General features: G+C 48.5%; 2 protein-coding genes across 2 annotated transcripts in view; one reads left to right on the plus strand and one right to left on the minus strand.

Moving 5' to 3' along the window:
• Positions 1-531, plus strand: part of ABCC6 (ATP binding cassette subfamily C member 6) — a 49,960-nt gene extending 49,429 nt beyond the window's left edge. Inside the window, exon 31 of the mRNA XM_090279354.1 lies at positions 302-531. Within this exon, the coding sequence (XP_090135480.1) occupies positions 302-410 (109 nt within the window). The 3' untranslated portion in view covers positions 411-531. The remainder of the gene's footprint in view (positions 1-301) is intronic.
• A 7,095-nt stretch (positions 532-7,626) lies between these two features.
• ABCC1 (ATP binding cassette subfamily C member 1 (ABCC1 blood group)) overlaps positions 7,627-18,028 on the minus strand; it is a 145,805-nt gene continuing 135,403 nt past the window's right edge. The window contains exons 28-32 of the mRNA XM_090276966.1: positions 16,353-16,499; positions 12,267-12,425; positions 11,358-11,524; positions 9,875-10,069; positions 7,627-9,312 (exon numbers count right to left, since the gene is read on the minus strand). Of these exons, the coding sequence (XP_090133092.1) occupies positions 9,204-9,312; positions 9,875-10,069; positions 11,358-11,524; positions 12,267-12,425; positions 16,353-16,499 (777 nt within the window). The 3' untranslated portion in view covers positions 7,627-9,203. The remainder of the gene's footprint in view (positions 9,313-9,874; positions 10,070-11,357; positions 11,525-12,266; positions 12,426-16,352; positions 16,500-18,028) is intronic.

Consider the following 18,028-nt stretch of genomic DNA (forward strand, 5'->3'; position numbering starts at 1 on the left):
AGACCCCCATGCAGCTGGCCTTGGGGCTCCCTGCAGGGGTGTAGGAAGGCGTCCAGGTTTTAGAGCTGGTAAGGCGCTGGAATGGATTATCAAGTGCCCATTGGACAGGTGGCAAGATTGATGCCCAAAGCGGGAGGGATGAGCCCCAGGACACATGCCCAACAGATGCTTCCAACCCGGCTGTCAGGGCCAGGAAACCGTTCCGAAGGCCAGGCTTCTGGGGAGCAGAGCAGGCATGCTGGGTGGGCTCTCAGAGTGGCTGAGTGCCCAGGGTGGTGTCCTATCTCCCTCTCCCCTGCAGGGTGCTGGTCATGGACAAGGGGCAGGTGGCAGAGAGTGGCAGCCCCACCCAGCTGTTGGCCCAGAAGGGCCTGTTTTACAGACTGGCACAGGAGTCAGGCCTCGTCTGAACCAGACCCCTCAGCCCTCCCACCACACCTACCTGGAGAGATGTGCCAGGCCCTGGAGCTACAAGTGACCTGGGGGTCATTAGTGGCCTTGTGGTGTGGAGTGTAGACCCCTCTCTTCTCTCTGCGGTTGGGAGCGAATGGCAGGGAAAGTGGATGATCAATCACCACAGACCTGGAAGGATGCAGCAGCCCCCAAGGTTGGCCTGCCCAGAGCCTGGCCAGGCTCGTCCATCCTGGAGCCAACGTAGACAGTGGCCCTCAGCCCCGGCTGCCCACTGGACTCCCCTGTGCACCACAGGCCTGCCCACACCCAGGCTTCACCGCAGATCACTGAAGTCATTATCTCTGGTGCTGGGGCAATGGTGTGTGTACTTTTCCAAATCAACCCTTTTATTTTGAGATGAATGTAGATTGACAAGCCATTAAGAAATAATCCACAGAATGCCCGTGTACCCTTTTCCCTGTTTCCCCCAAAAGCAGCACCTTGAAAAATGCTAGTACAATATCACAACCAGGATATTGACATTGGTACAACACACTGATCTTGCTCAGGTTTCCCATTTTACTTGGACTCGTGTGTATTTGTGACTCCTGCACAATGGTGTCACACGTATGGGGTGCATTCACCACAGCTGAGATGCTGAACACTTCCATCATCACGACGACCCCTGCGGTTGCTCTTTCGTCACCTCACCCCTCCCTCCTGACCCCGCAACCCCTGACGTGCCCTCCATGTGGTACACCATATGCTTTTAGAGCTCCCCATATGACTCCAACATGCCCTGAGACTGAACTCCATGCCTCCTGCTGCTCTTCCAACCCTTGTACGTGAGCCCCAAGGAGCATCCTGTTCAAACTGGACACATGAGCCACAACCCACACCGAGAACGGGTCTCTCCAGGTGCAAGCACATGCCTAGCACGCAGGTTCTGCTGCCAAGGCGAGGGGGAGGGGACAGGACTTCCTGACCGCCACAGGAAGAACCTGCACAGGGTTTGGCACATGTCATACATTTGCTTGTGAAAGACCAAATTCTGGCTTCCTGAGGGGACCAACACCCAGGGCATTTCTGTTCGCACTGCCTTCTGAGGGGACCGTGTGGGAGGTGCTGTTGGAGGCCAGCGGGCAGGGGCGGTGAGGGCCAGCACCCGCTCTCGTGCAGGACGGTGCACAGCGCACACACTCATTGCTCAGTCCTATTTCTGACAGTGGTTGCAATTCTAATGTGAGGCTTACCAAACTGGTTCAGGCACCAGGAAAGGGGACTAGGATCTAAAGTAGCCAAGACAACCCAGGTTCTTCATTGTCCTTACGGTGTTGCTACAGGGATAGAGCAAATTAATACACGGAAATGTGTTCTGAGCTAAGCTGGGCACAAAGTAAGCGCTCAATAAACACTCACTATTATCACTACGGTTGCACTGGAGAGCCTCTGTGGCGCAGCAGAGAAAAGTATATGCACCAGGATTTTTTAACCTTGTCACTAGCGACATGTGGGTAGATGATTCTCTGCTGTGGGGCATGTCCTGGGCATTGCAGGACATCCAGCAGCATCCCTGGCCTCCAACCACTAGATGCCAGTAGCACCCTTACTTCCAGTTGTGACAAAAATGTCTCCAGACATGGCCAAATCACCCAGTTGGGAGTCACTGGGACACCCTGATCCACTGCCATCGATAATCCCCTGACACTGGGGCAATGGCTGTGTTGACATGTCAGGCATGGCCTGTGGACAGCCACCTGCTTGCCAGGACACAGAGTGCGCTCTATCTCACTCAGGTCACAGGGACTTCCTAATGGAACATCCTAACAGGTTTTCAGCCCAGAGTAATTGAGATTTAATGGCAGCTTCTACCTCCCTTTGCCAAGATGTGGTCAGAAGCACATTTTGATGACCTTAAATTCGGGTAGGGCATCTGCATGCCTTGCCTGTGCCCAATCATGCCTATGAAGTGCCGGCCCCACCACTACTAGCTCCATGTGCAGATGAGGAAACTGAGGCTCAGAGAGCGGATGTGACCTGCCAAGGTCACCCAGTTTGTAAGTGGCAGAGTGGGGATCTGCCCCTGGAGCTAACACTAAAGCCCAACTCACCCCATGGGGGTTGTCTGTCCAACTTTGAAGCATGGAGCGGGACCAGGCACAGCGCTTCTCGTTTCTCTGACGGGAGTTGAGCCACCTGCCACCTCGGCAAAGTGACCGCAGGCAAAGGCGGCAGCAGCTGTGCATTTGGCAAACTCACTTGGGATCCTTCCAGGGTCACAAAAGCCTACTTTCACGGAGGGAGGTGGTTTGCCAGGGAGCAGAATGTGGGCCACAGGAACCAGCGTCCACAAGAGCCTGCTAACAAGGCTGCTGTTGGCCCACAGCGCTGCTCCTTGGAGACCAGCCTGCACACCCTCCAGGCCATTAATCCCCCGCTGGGGGCTCCTGCCAAGAGTCTGGCTGGCGGGTGAGACAGACCCAGGAAAGCCACGTGCAGACCTCCCTGGTCAGTGCCTCCCAGTAGGTCCTTAACCTTACCAGTGTCCCACTGGTCACTACAAACACGCACAAAGCCCTGCCCTAAATGCCTGCCACAACCTTTCAGGTACTCCTCATACCAAAGGAGGGAGGTGCCATCATTCTGTACCTTCCTAGGGTGCTTTGGTGAGGAAGTACCATCATTAGGCACCTTTTACAGAGGAGAACCAAGAGGGTAAGTGGGGATTGAACCAGGCGGTCGGCTCCAGAGCACATGTCCTAACCACAATGCCTCTCACATACCTTTTGTGTTCTAAAACACCAGCTCACTGATAAAACTGAACTTCCTAGAACCCCATCAGAAGAGAAGGAAAGGGTTTCCATTACATAGAGCTGGGGGATGTGTGCATGTGTTCCTTGCATTTTCCCCAGCACCTAGCACAGTGCAGAGTATGTAGGCCAATTCAATAAATGCCAGATGCTTGACTGAATAAACAAGTAGATGGCTAGACAGACAAAAATACAAGTAAACAGCATCACTAAGTTTGAAGGTGTCCTAAGGGCGGGGCACGGTGCTGGGTGCTTTCCCCCTGATCTGTTTTCCTCCTCCCAACTACCTGGGCCAGGTGAATACAATGGTCTCAGTTATACCAATGAGGAAACTACAGCTCCTGAAAGTCAAGTTCTAGAGCCCCAGGGACATCACACTTGGCCCAGGGCCTGGCACAAAGGGTTCCGTCCTGGATAAAAAGTGCAGTCATTGAGCACATACTATGTGCCTCTGCTCCAGAGGTGGGGATTCAGCAAAGAATAAACAGAGTAATGCCCTCCTCTCACAGAGCTGCCATTGTCAGACAGAGAATGGAGCAAGCGAAGCTGACATCTAGGGAAGAGGGAGGAGCCTGCAGAAGGACTGCCCCATACATTAGAACAGCAGAGGTGTGTGTGGCTGGATTGGCCTGAATGGGGGCCAAAGGGGCCACCTGAGGGGCCACCTGAGGGCAGAGGTCACAGGAAGCCAGGCTATGCAAGGGCTTTTGAGGCCAGGCTGGCTGCCGTCTTGAGATGGGGACTACAGGAGGGTTGTGACGTCCGCCTTCCCTGCGTCGCTATGGCTGCTGAGTGCAGAACAGACTGATGTCGGGGAAAGGGCTACGCAGGGGCCGAGGCAGAAGGCCACTGAGTTGGCTGCTGTCGGCACAGAAGAGATAGACGATGTGTTGGCACCAGCATGGGAGCCATGGGAGGAATGAGGGGGAGTCAGATTCTGTATGTTTTGGTCTGATTCTGGAAGAAAGAAGGGACAAGCAACTCAACCCTAGGACACATTAGGCCAGATTCCCCACTCCAGTCTGGCACGGAGAATCCCTTCCCATGAGAAAGCTGTGCAAAGTGCCGACCCTCGGGCCTGCCTGGCATTGAGGTGCACAACAAAGCTTACCAACCCCTTTCTCTGTCCATGGCACTAAAGCACGTACCTGGAGGAGCAGGTGCGAAGGTTCCTGCCCAACCCAACCTCAGTGTCTCTAGCTCCACCCTCTTCAGGGCTAACGATGCACCCTGTCTCCTTTTACAAAGTGGACTGAACTTGAACCCAGACCCAGGATTTCTCCCCGGTATTTGGCTGACCCTCAACACACACCCACAGGCACACACCAGGCCACTCACTATTAAGGATCCAGGATATTAATCCTCAGTGTCAGCCTCTGAGGCAGAAATACACCTCACATTCAGAACTCACTCCACATGGCCATCCAAATACTCCTCCTCCTAATGGTGACAGCCTCACTAGCTGCTTCTCCTTCCTCCACCCAGCAACTTCACGCTTCTGTCCCTGATGCGAGGCAACCACCTCAGTCCGCGCAGCTATGCTAGAGGGAATACGGTACGAGGATGCCCCATCTGCACGCGAACTTGGTGCATGGTTTTGGGGTTCAGCCGAAGTGGCATGCTCCACTACAGGCATTTCTCACTATCCAGACTCACCCAGTTCAAACTGAGAAACCCAATACCCCAGTCTCACTACCTCACTATCCAAAATTCAGAAGCCACATGAACTTGCAGAGAGAGCTATTTCTCTTGCTTATGCACCCCCACATTTCCCAGCTTCCTCTGTGGTTTGCTATGGCCAATAGGCTGTTAGTGGAATTGACTTCATTGCAGGTTTGAGACACTTAAGAGTGGGTGTGAGGACTTCCGGCCAAGATGGAGGCGTAGACAGACACGCTGCATCTCCCTCCACAACTAAGAAGGACTACAACTACCTCAAAACTAGAGACAACCAGAACTTCCAGAAACCGAGCTGCATGGAAGTCCAACAAACAAAGATATAAAGGAGAAATAAATACTCATCCAAACAGGTAGGAGGTGCGGAGCCATGGCAGAGAGGACATGGTGTGATGGTGGCAGCGGCAGTGGCAGGCCGGTGGAAAGCGTGGTCTCACATTTTAAAAACTAGGAAGGAACACCTGGGAAGCACTCCCAGCACCAGACCAGACCCCACAGCTCACAGTTCCAACACTGGGGAAAATAAAGCCTCATTGCTTCTGACTGAGTGAACCAGTGGGGGTTGGGGTGGAGGCAGAAACTGCTGGTCTCTCAGCAGAGTCCGCTTACTTAAAGGGCCTCCATGGTTCTAGAATGTCTGCAAACCCACCCATTCTGGGAACGATGGCCAGGGCAACAGCTAGAGAGAGAGGCTCCAGCCCCATACGGAAGTGGGAGAAGTGCCTGGAAAAGAGGCGAGTGTTGAGCAAGCGGCATTGTTCCCTCTCAGACCCCTTCCCCGCACACAGAGCCACAACGTGGTGAAACAGGTCGCCCTGTACTGACAAATACCTAAGGCTCCGCCCCTTACAATGTAACAGGAGTGACAGCTCTACTTAAAACACAGAGACAAACAAACACAGGACCCTGTCAAGATGAGGAGACAGAAAAGTATGGCCCTAAAGAGGGAACAGATCAAGGTTCCAGTGGGAGAACCAAGCAATGAGGAGAGAGCCAACCTAACACGTAGAGTTCAAAACACTGGTTATAAAGATGCCCATAGGCTTGACAGATATGCTTAAGTATGGCAAATGCATAAGGGAAGAAGTGAAGGTTATACTAAATGAAACGAAGGAAAATCCACACAAAAGCAATAGTGAAGGGAAGGAAACTGGGGTTCAAATCAATGATTTGGAACATAAGGAAGAGAAACACAGTCAACCAGTACAGAATGAGGAAACAAGAATTGAAAAAATACAGGCATAGGAACCTCTGGGACAACTTTAAACATGCCAACATCCAAATCATGGTAGTGACAGAAGAAGAAGAGGAAGAGCAAGAAATTGAAAGCTTATGTGAAAAAATAATGAAGGAAAACTTCCCAAATTTGGCGAAGAAAACAGACATACAAGTCCAGGAAGCACAGAGAGTCCCAAACAAGCTAGACCCAACGAGGACCACACCAAGACACATCATAATTAAAATGCCAAAGGTTCAAGATAAAGAGAGAATCTTAACAGCTGCAAGGGAAAAGAAGAGTTACCTACAAAGGGGTGCCTATAAGACTCTCAGCTGATTTCTCTAAAGAAATTTTGCAGGCAAGAAAGGAGTGGCAAGAAGTATTCAATGTGATGAAAGCAAGGACCCACAACCAAGATTACTCTATCCAGCAAAGCTATCATTTAGAATGGAAGGGCAGAGAAAGTGCTTCCCAGACAAGGTAAAGCTAAAGGAGTTCATCATCACCAAGCTATTATTATATGAAATGTCAAAGGTATTTACTTAAGAAAAAGAAGATCAAAACTATGAACATTAAAATAACAACAAACTCACAACTATCAACAACTGAATCTAAAAAATAAAAACAAAATCCAACTAAGCAAACCAGAACAGAAACAGAATCATAGGAATGGGGATCATTGGGAGGGTTATCAGCTGCGAGGCGGAGGGGGAGAAATGGGAAAATGGTGCAGGGACTAAGAAGCATAATTGGTTGGTACAGAATAGACAAGGGGAAGTTAATAATATAGGAAAGGGTGAAATCAAAGAACTTATATGCACAACCCATGGACATGAACTAAGGGGGGTGGGAATCAATAAAATATACTTAAAGAAAAGGGTGGGTGTGAGTCATCTGCACACTCGCGTCTCCTGTTGTGGTGACTTGGGAGCCAGCTCTTGAGAGGCAATGTCTTCAGACCAGAAGAGTCTGGAGCTCTCAGTCACTGGATGGAAGGCAAGGACCCTGCAGAGGGACCTGACCTGACCCTCATCAAGAAATGAAACCCTTGCATCTATTTCCCAAGAGTTTATGGCTACAGCATGGCCTATTCTAATACAAAGGGACTTTGAAGGTAATTTTGGCCATGTGATTTTTGTCTTGCCAGTGTCTTAGAACCTGTGTGTCACACAATCACACTCCTCTTCACCAAAATCTCATCGTTCAGGTACAATCAGCTCCTTTTTACAGACGAGGCACAGAGACTAAGTGACTTGCCCAGGGTCACACAGCAAATGACAAGGGCAGGACTCAAGCCAGGTCCATCTGCCCCCAGAACCCAGGCTCTCCCACTATGCCATGCTGACTCCCCACTGAACCCCACCCAATTCTTAACCTCTAGGTTCCCATTTTTGACAAGAGCTCCCAATAGAGATGGCACGTTTGCCAAAAGGAAAGAACAGAAGCAGACACGGGGCGGGTGCATGCTGACTCCCAGAGAAGGTGGCTGAAACCTGTGCAAATGCCCTAAAGAAAATGGAATTGTCATTTAGAAAGAAATAAAATATTTTTTTTTACTGCAAATGGCTTGTAAATGTTCTCGTTTCCAGTGTAAGTCATTACAAAATGATCCCCAAGGAAAACTTGGTTTTATCTAATGTGAAAGAATGATATAACTTACAAAAAATAAATATATATTTCCACCTAAAGGAAGAAAGATCCTTCTTAGGGTTTGAAGTCAGTGATGTCATTCATAGCAAGTGTGAATCTTGGGGCAGCTGTGACCTCTCTCTGCTTTTGGGTCTTCCATGGATCTCCAATTGTGAGAACTACAGGACAGGCCTTGAAGGTCTTCATTCCTCTGGTTTCTTCCAGGAACACGCAGACCAACTGTCAGATGCCGGGAGAGCCTGGCCATTCCCTGGCAGTGCTGCTCCCTGGCCCACTTCCTTCCAAGAAATTAAAGTCGGGACAGTTTTTCTCCTAGGAGCAGTACTTCAAAATAAAGAAAAAGAAAAAGAAATCACTGATATTCATGAATGTGTTCTTCTCTTGTCCAGGAAGACACTGAAAACTAAACATCGGGCTCTCTAAACTGCCACCTTTGCCCGCTAACCAGGGGCCAAGGGTAAGAAACTGACATCTATAAACAAGGAGAAGACTCACAGAGCACTTTTCAGTACCAACTGGTCATGTGTGGAAGTGCCCGGTGCTCCTGACTTTGAATGCTCCGTAACCATGAGCAGACCTCCTTTCAGGTTCCTAGAGGTAAACCCGTCCCAGCAATGGGTAAAAAGAGGCAGGAGGAACAGCAAAGACCAGACTGAAGTGGGTAAGGAGGTGAGTAACCAATCTGGGAAGTCAGCATTGAGAGAGGATCCCCAGCCCTGGAGTGGCAGGTCCAGGCCCCCTGTAGGCCCAGCCAAGTCCTGTCAGTGAGAAATGTGTGGGTGACGAGGCTGCCTCCGGTCTGCGAAGCAAGTCTCCACGCAGGCAGTGCTGGGACGTTGGTTCCCAGTGTCTGAGCGCCATGAAGACCAGATGGTCAGTAAGATGTGCGTCCAGGCCCCCAGGACACTGCTCGAGGGTGAGGAAGATATTCACCAGTCCCCTCACCTCCGAGCTGCAGCCCTAAGGAAGCGAAGCATTCTGGGTGGAGCCAGACAAGAATGGTAGAGGTGCTGGGACAGCAGCCGGAGGCCAATGACTTAGAATTCCAGGCTTTGGCTCGAGAGATTTGAGGCAGTTGGCTGGATTTGGTCACTAGCATATTTTAACCAATTTCTTCAGAAGTCTGGCTGCCGGAGCTTCCCTGCACAGCACCAGGAGCACAAGCACGCATCCCCAGGCGTGCGAGAACACGTGTGCATCTGTGGGGTAAGAGGCAAGAGTGTGCGTTTTCGGTGGGCTGCATCTCTGTGTCTCTCCTGTTTCTTCACAGCCCATTCCGGGCAGTGGGCCAGATGGTGGCTGCATTGTGTGTGCACTGATTTTAATTTGGGCGTTTGGTTTTTTTCTTTTTGGTTTCAGTATATGGGAGGCTTGAGTTCCCAAGGGGACTGACCCTTCCTGGGACACTGGCAGGTATGTCCTGCAGGTCAGACCAGGTGCACCAGCTCCAGGACTCACACCAAGCCAGCATCTTTGGCCATGCTGTAAAATAAACCCCTCTGCTGCAGGAGGTCAGAGGGGGGGCCGCACTCCCGGATTTCTCCTTTGTCCAGGACAATTACCCTGCAAGGGGAGGAGACGCAGACATGAGTGGTAGGGAAGGGGTTGGCACCGCATGCCCTCAAAAGTCCACCTAGGCAAGTCCCTGCTTCTGGTCAGACCCCTAACACCTTCTGTTAGGACTCTGGCAGTAGCTTTCTCACTGGTCACCCATTCCCAATACCTACTTCTAGTCAATGTCAAGTCCTGTGGTCCGACACGGCATTCTCTCTCTGTCACCTTCTCTATTTCCTTCTCGGCACAATTTGCTTTTATTTGTTGCTGTGTTTACTGTTTGTCTCTGCACCCAGTCCCCAACTAATCTATAAGGTCCCTTAGGCAGTTTCTTTACCAGACAACTTCCTGCTGAGTCCCTAGTACCTGGAAGAGGGCCAGCTTTGTGGCAGGCACTTCCATATGTGTTGAGTGAATAAATAATTGAGTGGTATCAAAAACACCCGGTACTACCAGGGATAAAGAGATGTTTCCTGAGGCTGTCACTGGGCAAAAGGATAGTGCTGAATGAATGAATGAATGAACGGGGTGAACACTAAGGCCTGGAGGCCTTCTGTGCCTGGGGCTTCACCTTGTATAGTCCATGATGGTATTGAGACGGTGAGCGATGGTGAGGACGGTACAGTCGTCAAACTGTGTCCGGATGGTGGACTGAATGAGGTCATCTGTTTCTAGGTCCACGGCCGCGGTAGCCTCATCCAAAACAAGGACCTTTGTCTTCCTCAGCAGGGCCCGGGCCAGGCAAACAAGCTGGCGCTGCCCAACACTTGACCAGGAAAAGAAGACCAGAGACAGAGCGTCAAAGCCACCCCTGACCCTGAGCCCTGACCTGAACTGGGAGAAGGGAGAAGAGACACTTGGTGTTGCTTAGATGAAGAGAGTACAAGGGGGGGACCCAAAAAACCAAGAATTATCTTCTGGAGGGCAGGCCCCTCATAGGACAGGCTTCCCCTGCTAGGTGAGTGTTCCAGGAACCCATCTGTATCAGTGCACCAGCTGGTGTTGTTGTGAGAGGCTGCATTCAGCTTCAGCAAATTTGTTTTGAGAACTCTTGCAATGCGTTTGCCCATTTCATGATGGGTGATTTACGAACTCACCTGCCCCTACAACACTGAGTGTTCAGCAGTTTTTGACCAAAAATGGCATGACCCCATGCCCCACCCTCCCTATTCACCAGATCTCAACCTGAGTGACTATTTTTTGTTTCCCTGGATGAAAAACGTCCTCAGAAGGAAATGTTTTGCTGATGTGGAAGAGCTGAAATGAAAAATGACAGCAGCACTAAAAGCATCAAAATCAATGATTTCAAAAACTGTTTTGAGCAGTGGAAAAAATGTCTTGATAGCTGTATTGCAGCAAATGGAGAGTACTTTGAAGGGGCCTGAGGTTTAAACATGTGAGAATACACAATTTTTTAATAAGTAAATACCAGTTGTTTTCTGGTCCCCCCTCGTATGTCCACGCCCACACCTGTGCCTACGGCAGACACCTCTAATTGATCAAAATGTTCTTCTTGTTAAGCAAGAAGTAGGCTCGGAATCATTCTCAAAACAGGGCTCAGAGTAATATCCAAAATACTTGATCAGTTCAGCTTGGGTAGTGTGACAGACTGCAAAAGGGGCGCCATATCCAGACCCTCACAACTGAATCTGGATTCAACCATGTGCCTAGCTTTGGCCAATGGGGTGCTGGCAAATATAAAGCCGGCAGAAGGTTCACAAGGAACGCACGCCAGGGTTTCCATACTCTTGTACCTTGGCCATCAGCATGACAGCACGCCTGGGCTGCCCTGCTGGAGCATGAGGGACATGTGGAGCAGACCCTAACTGCCCCCATGGAGCTCAGCCACCAGCAGCGGATCCCCAGCCACATGCACCCAGCCCTGAAACCCACATTATAGGTACTGAAACAGAGGCTCCAAGAAACAAAAGGCTCATCTGTGGCCAAGCTAGGACTCAAAACTGGGTCTGACACAGATACCAAAGGACGACTCTTCAAACAACCTGGCCAGGGTGAAGCTGAGGAGACCCTGTCCCGCCCCCCAGCCAACCTACCTCAGGTTCTCCCCGCCTTCAGTGCACTCGTGGTTCAGCTTATCAGGAAGAGCTGATACAAAGTTCTTCAGGTGAGCCAGCTCCAGTGATGTCCAGACTTCCTCATCCGAGTACTGGCTGAATGGGTCCAGGTTCATGCGCAGAGAACCCGAAAACAAAACGGGGTCCTGTTCAGAGAGAAGATAGCAGATGGCATGTGAGGCTCACTTCTAACTGGACGTGGACAGGGCAAAGAGGAGGGACACAAAGTTCTTGCCAGAATTGTTCAAGGCAGGGCTCCAGAGTTCCTCGGAATCACTGTTTCTGGAGATATTAATAGTGAAAAAAAAAATCTAGAAAACTCTGGGTTAGGTGAAATAAAAGAGATTACTTTTTTCCCCCCAAGACTTCCTAGAGCCTTCAATATGCAAATGTGTCAGGAACCTTCCAGAAAGGAGATGCAACATGGGTAACTCTTAATCGTACTGTGGATTCCTCCCCATCCTCCCAAAAAAAGAATCCAAAAAAAAGAATCTTAGAAGAAATTTTAGGGAAAATAACATTCAAAGGCAACATATTAGGGAATCACCACCTCCAGGAGTCAGTCTAGAAAATTCTCACTTCTCGTTTAGCTCTTGGAAGGGTTAGATATTCCTGTCCTGACTGAAAGCCCACAGAGAAGCTAGTGTCCCACTGTGTCCTGTTGGATGCTCAGTAAACTGCCTACTGGGTGGCCAACGTGAAGGAATGATACCTGGTTAATTCCCATTGTTATTTATATGCTAAGAGGAGATTCAGTGGAGAAGAAATGTAGCATACTTTTAATAAAAGTAATAAAGTAGGAACAAATTTATATTTGTACATTGAAAATAGACATCTGTTGCTTTTAGCGGCACCCAGCGCACCCCCATGGCCTCACACAGACCCCACCTGGGGGATGATGGTGATCTTGAAGCGGAGATCGTGCAGGCCGATCTTGGCGATGTTGACGTTGTCAATAATAATCTCTCCCTCAGCTGACTCGTTGATCCGGAACAAGCCCAGGGTCAGGGATGACTTCCCAGCTCCCGTCCTCCCCACGATGCCAACCTGTGGGACAGGAAGGGCCCAACATGAGGTGGGAATGCCAGCAAGAGGTGGGGGATACCTCCTGCCCCAGAGTGCCCTCACTTTAGGGAGCTGCTGCTCTAGAGTAGTTCAATCATCTGGTCGACCCAACTCCCACCATACCCTCCCTCTCACCAGCTTCCTAGAGACACTCCTTTAGGGGCTGTTTGGCCAAAGTTCAAGAAGAATTCTCTTTTCTTTGCTCTTCATATAAGTCAAAATTATAATTAGCTCTTTTTATAAGCAACTAGAGACCTCCAAAGACCTAGGCATTAGGCAGGAAGGATTTTAAATAAGGCACTATTATTTTCAACTCAAGATAATATTAAGTAATAATCTGGTATTTCCCTCACATTGTTTTTTTTTTCAGTTCTTTGATGGTGATTTTTCCTTCCTGAGAAGCTGAAATAGCTCAAAGATACAAGGAGCTCCCCCTGCACACCCCCTCCTCTCCATCCCAGCTGTGTGAGCAAACGGGTTATGGATGGGACCTGGTCTCCCCTCACCCTCTCTATAGGGAACTGGGCTCCCACGTAATGGTCAATGATTGATGTTCCTCACATTCAATACAACTCCCCCTTTCATCTGGGCTCTGAGAGGTGGGTTTCCTCTCCCCAATAACAGCGATGTCACAGAGCAGTCACAGAAGCCGTAAAGCTCAGTGGGAATACCATCCACCTGTTCTTTCCCTCGTTATAAGTTAGAGAACTAATCTCATGGGATCAGAACATTCTGAGCCTGGTAGAAGGGACAGTTCAGTAAGTTCATAATGTTCAGAGATAAAAGCAGCACTGTCCCCTGGAAAATGGCCAGGAAGAACCATGGTCTAATAATTCCTGAGAATCTTAGGGTCTCAAAGGAAGAATGTCTTCCAGGAAAAACTTGAGACCAAGGGAATGTTCCAAAATTCTGACAATCTCACATGTCCCTTGAGCCATCCCTACCAGTGATGGTAACATCTTTCTATCCTAGAGATCCCAAAGTTAGTGCCTACAGAGTCTAAGTAAGCACCTGATGGAGTGGAGGGCGGGGACAAAGTGAACAGGGAGACTCACATCTTGTCTAGCCAAGAGCCAGATGGGGAGACTTCTGGTCAAGATGGCAACATAGGTAAACACGGCTCACCTCCTCGCACACCACATCAAAATTACAGCAAAATTATAGAACGACTGTCACTCAGAACTGGCAGAAATTGAGTTGAAAGAAGTCTGACAATTATAGAATTAAAGAAACCACATCTATCTAGCTTGGTAGGAGGAGTAGAGATGTAGAACAGATTGGTCCCATATACAACTGTGGTGGATACAAATTTGGGAGGGAGATCTCAGGAGCGAGGAGTCCCAGCCCCACACCAGGCTCCCCAGCCCAGGAAGGTAAGTCCCCAGAACTCCTGGCTGCAAAAACCAGCAGGGATTGAGTTGGTAGAAGAAACTACTGGATCTCCAAGCAGTTCGTCTTAAAGAGCCCACACATGAACTCACTCAGACCTACTCCTTATGAGCTCCACCACTGAGGTAGGAGCTTGAAAGGCACCAGTGGCATACAGGGAGGAACTGAAGTGTCTGGCATCAAGTGTCTCCCAGACAGAAAGGCAGGCAGAGCCACAGAGCTGGCAGGTGGGTGCCATATCTAAGACTCCATCAACCTGGCTAACACTGTTTGTTCTGCCCTGGGGATCCCCTGAGGCTCTGTCCCACCCAATTTACAGCTGTTAACATTAGCTTTTCCACATGAATGGCTGGTTTTGGCTCAAGCTTCACAACTTCCTAAATCCTCTCAAACAAGCAACAGCTGGCCTCTGTGAGCCCCCCAACCCCAGTACCTCTTGCTAAGTGGTCCCAGACCCAGCACTAGCAGCAGCCAGCCTAGACTCACAGCTTGGCTTCCTCTGGGAATCTCCAAGCCCGGCTCAAGTAGCAGCCATCTCAGATTGCTTTATAGCTCAGGCACAGCCGCACTGGGCAGAGCGCAAGTGGGGGCTGACCTTGGGCCTGCACCACCCAGGAAACCCCAGAGCCTGTACACCCAGAGGAAGCTACAGACCATGCTGGAGCACCACCACCCTGGTCCTGCACAGCTGATCCTCCACAGAGGGCAGAGGTTGGTGATCAGTGGTCACACCAATCCTTGCAGCTGAAATGCCCTGGGTAAATCCCTCCCATTGACCTGCCAACAGCAATCAAGGCTGAACTACAAGAGGAGGGTGTACTCAGCCCACACGAAGGGCACACCTCAAGTTACCAGCTTGGGTGATAGGGGAGGCTATGTCCCTGGACCTTACAGGACACCAAGTACATTAGGCCACAATACCAGAACAGGGAGTCATAGTAGCTCTAGCTAATACATAGAAACAAACACAGGGAGGCTACCAAAATGAGGAGACAAAGAAACATGGCCCAGGCGAAAGGACAGACCAGAACTCCAGAAAAAGAACTAAACAAAACGGAGATAAGCAATCTATCAGATGCAGTGTTCAAAACACTGGTTATAAGATGCTCAAGTAACTGAGTGAGGTCCTTAACAGCATAAAAAAGATTCAGTCAGAAACAAAGGATACACTAATTGAAATAAAGAGCAATTTACAGGGAAATAACAGTAGAGGGAATGAAGCCGAGAATCCTATCAAAGATTTGGAACATACGGGAGTAAAAAACAACTATTCAGAACAAGAAAAAAGAATACAAAAATACGAGGATAGTATAAGCAGCCTCTGGGACACCTTCAAGCATTCCAACAGTTGCATCATAGGGGTGCCAGAAGGAGAAGAGAAAGAGCAAGAAATTAGAACTCTATTTGAAAACATAATGAAAGAAAACTTCCCTTATTTGGTGAAGGAAATAGACATGCAAGTCCAGGAAGCACAGAGAATTCCAAATAAGACAGATGCAGAGACGCTCACTCCAAGACACATCATAATTAAAATGCCAAAGGTTAAAGAGAGAATTGTAAAAAGGAGAGAAAAGCAGATAATTACCTACAAAGAAGTTCCCATAAGACTGTCAGCTAATTTCTCAAAAGAAAGTTTGCAGGCTAGAAGGGATTGGCAAGAAATATTCAGTCATGAAAAGCAGGGGCTTACAGCCAAGATTGCTCTACCCCACAAAGCTATCATTTAGAATCGAAGGGCAGATAAAGAGCTTCCCAGACAAGAAAAAGCTAAAGGAGTTGGTCATCATCAATCTATTATTATATGAAACATTAAAGGGACTTATTTAAGGTCATAACTGTGAAAGATAAAATTGTAATAAATATATACTTGTCAACAATTGACTCTAAAAAACAAACTAAGCAAACAAGAATGGAGACAGAATCATGGATATGAAGAGTATTTTGATGGTTGCCAGACTGGAGGGGGTTTGGGGGATGGGTGAAGAGGTGAGGAGATTAAGAAGTACAAATAGGTAGTTACAGAATAGCCACGGGGATGTAAAGTACAGTATAGGAAATGGAGAAGCCAGAGAACTTATAGGCATGACCCATGGACATGAACAATGGTGTGGGGAGTGCATGAGGGAGGGGGGATGCTGGGTGAACAGTAATAGCATAATAAAAAAAAAAAGGGCCAGGTGGGGAGTATGAGCCCAGCATTGTTAGATGCTGTGATCTTTCAAGAAAAGCAGAAAATAGATTTTTCATTTTAAAAAGCTCCAGATTTTTCAATATTTGCAACTTATTCAGATATTTTGCAAAACCTATCTGTGGGCCATATTTGGCTCTCAGGCTACCAGTATGCAACCCTGTCAGACAGTGTCTGAGTAGTTCTTACTTCCACAAGCCCTTCCAAGAAAAGGCCACTCCACCCCTTGGTACAGGGCTGTGAAGGGCTGGGGCAATGACACAGCTGACTTCACCTGCCTGGTCATAACCTGTGTCCAGTTGTGAAAGGGTGGGAGAACAACGCACACCCACCTTTTCCCCTCCATCAATGGTGATGTTGATGTGCTTGAGAACCAAGTCCAGGTCCTCTCGGTAACGCAGGCTGTAGTCCCGGAATTCCACTCGGCCCACCTTGGGCCAGGTGCTGGGGGGAGCCATATCCTCAATCCGCCAGGGAGCCTGCAATGGGAGGGGGGAGGAGGGGGGCGCAAATAAGGAATCTGAGCAAATAAGGCTCTATATGAACTGGATTCAGTGACCCCTCTGACCTTACCTCCCTCTCTCATTCACTCTGCTCCCCACAATGACTTCAGGGCGATTTCTCCAGGCACTTGCAGCTTCATCTGCCTGCAACGCTCTTCCCCAAGGCCTTTATTCAGCCTTCTCTCCCATATCCTGCAGTGCTCAGGTCAATTCAGACCACCCTCCCAGCCTGCTCCCACCTCTCCTCAACACTGCTTCATTCTCCTTCAGAGCACTTATTGTTTTAAGTATGTATTTATTCTGTCACCCATGCCCACTGGAAATAGCCACTCTATGAGGACAGGTTCTTTTATTGTTTGGTTACTATTATATCCCAGAGCATACAGTAGATGCTCAATAAACATTTATGGACTGAATCAAAGTGGTCATCTCTGAACAGACATGAGGTTGACTGCCTTATAGGTCTGGAGTACAACAATAAAAGCAGCAGCTAACACTTAAACATCCCTATATCCTTTTAACTCATTTAATCCTCACTATAGCCCCATAAGAGGCATCCTTTCATCATCTCATTTACACATGAGGAAACTGAGACACAGAGAGGGTAATAACTTTCCATGGGTCACACAGCCCCTAGTTCTGAAAAGTTTCTTAGTCCAGTTCAGTATTTCCTGACATTTAGAAGTGGATATGCTCCAGGCCAGCCTCAGGGCTATCTTTGGGGAAAGAGAGGAATGGAGAGGACAACAAAGGAGAACTTCATCCTTTCTCCCCCATAATATTCTTATATTACTTTGTTTTCAACAAGCATATTTCCCTTTTATAATTTATGTATATAAATGAAAGGGACATGCTGTAAAAACACAGGAGGGACTGGGGAGAAATAAATGGGAGTTTCTAACTATGAATATGCAATAATAATATATAAACAATAAATAAATAAATATATATATATATATATTAATAGTGGCAGGATTCTGGGCGATCTTTACGTCCTCTTGTATTTTTCACATATGCTTATTCTAAAAATATAAAAAGAAGTAAAATATTTTTGTAAAATAAATTTCACACTTTAAGTGGATGAACTACATGGCATGTGAATTATATCTTAAAGTTGTTAGAAAGAAATAAATTCACAGTGATGTTTCTCTCCCTCTCTTTCTCCTTTCCCCTCTCTCTAAAAATAAATAAATTAAAAAAAAAAAGAAAGAAAAAGAAATTCAAAGTAGGATGGGACATTCCTTGGTGTAATGCACTCTTATTTCCACAGGGGTCACTCACACCATTCTGGCTGATGCTCTGATGAAATGGGGCCTGGTTCACCAATTCAGAGCATTAAAGGACTGGAGTCATTCGACACCTTTGCAAATCCTTTAAGGGAGAATTTACCTGGGAAAGCCTTGGTCTCATTCCCAAGGGGCATTCTGTGGGAGGTAGTGTGGTGCCATGGCATAGACCCAAATCCTGGGTCTGCCAATTACCAGCCATGCGATCTTAGGCAAGTA

Source organism: Furipterus horrens, unplaced genomic scaffold (assembly GCF_987537825.1).
Source record: "Furipterus horrens unplaced genomic scaffold, mFurHor1.1.pri manual_scaffold_5, whole genome shotgun sequence".
In the NCBI taxonomy this organism is placed as follows: Eukaryota; Metazoa; Chordata; class Mammalia; order Chiroptera; family Furipteridae; genus Furipterus; species Furipterus horrens.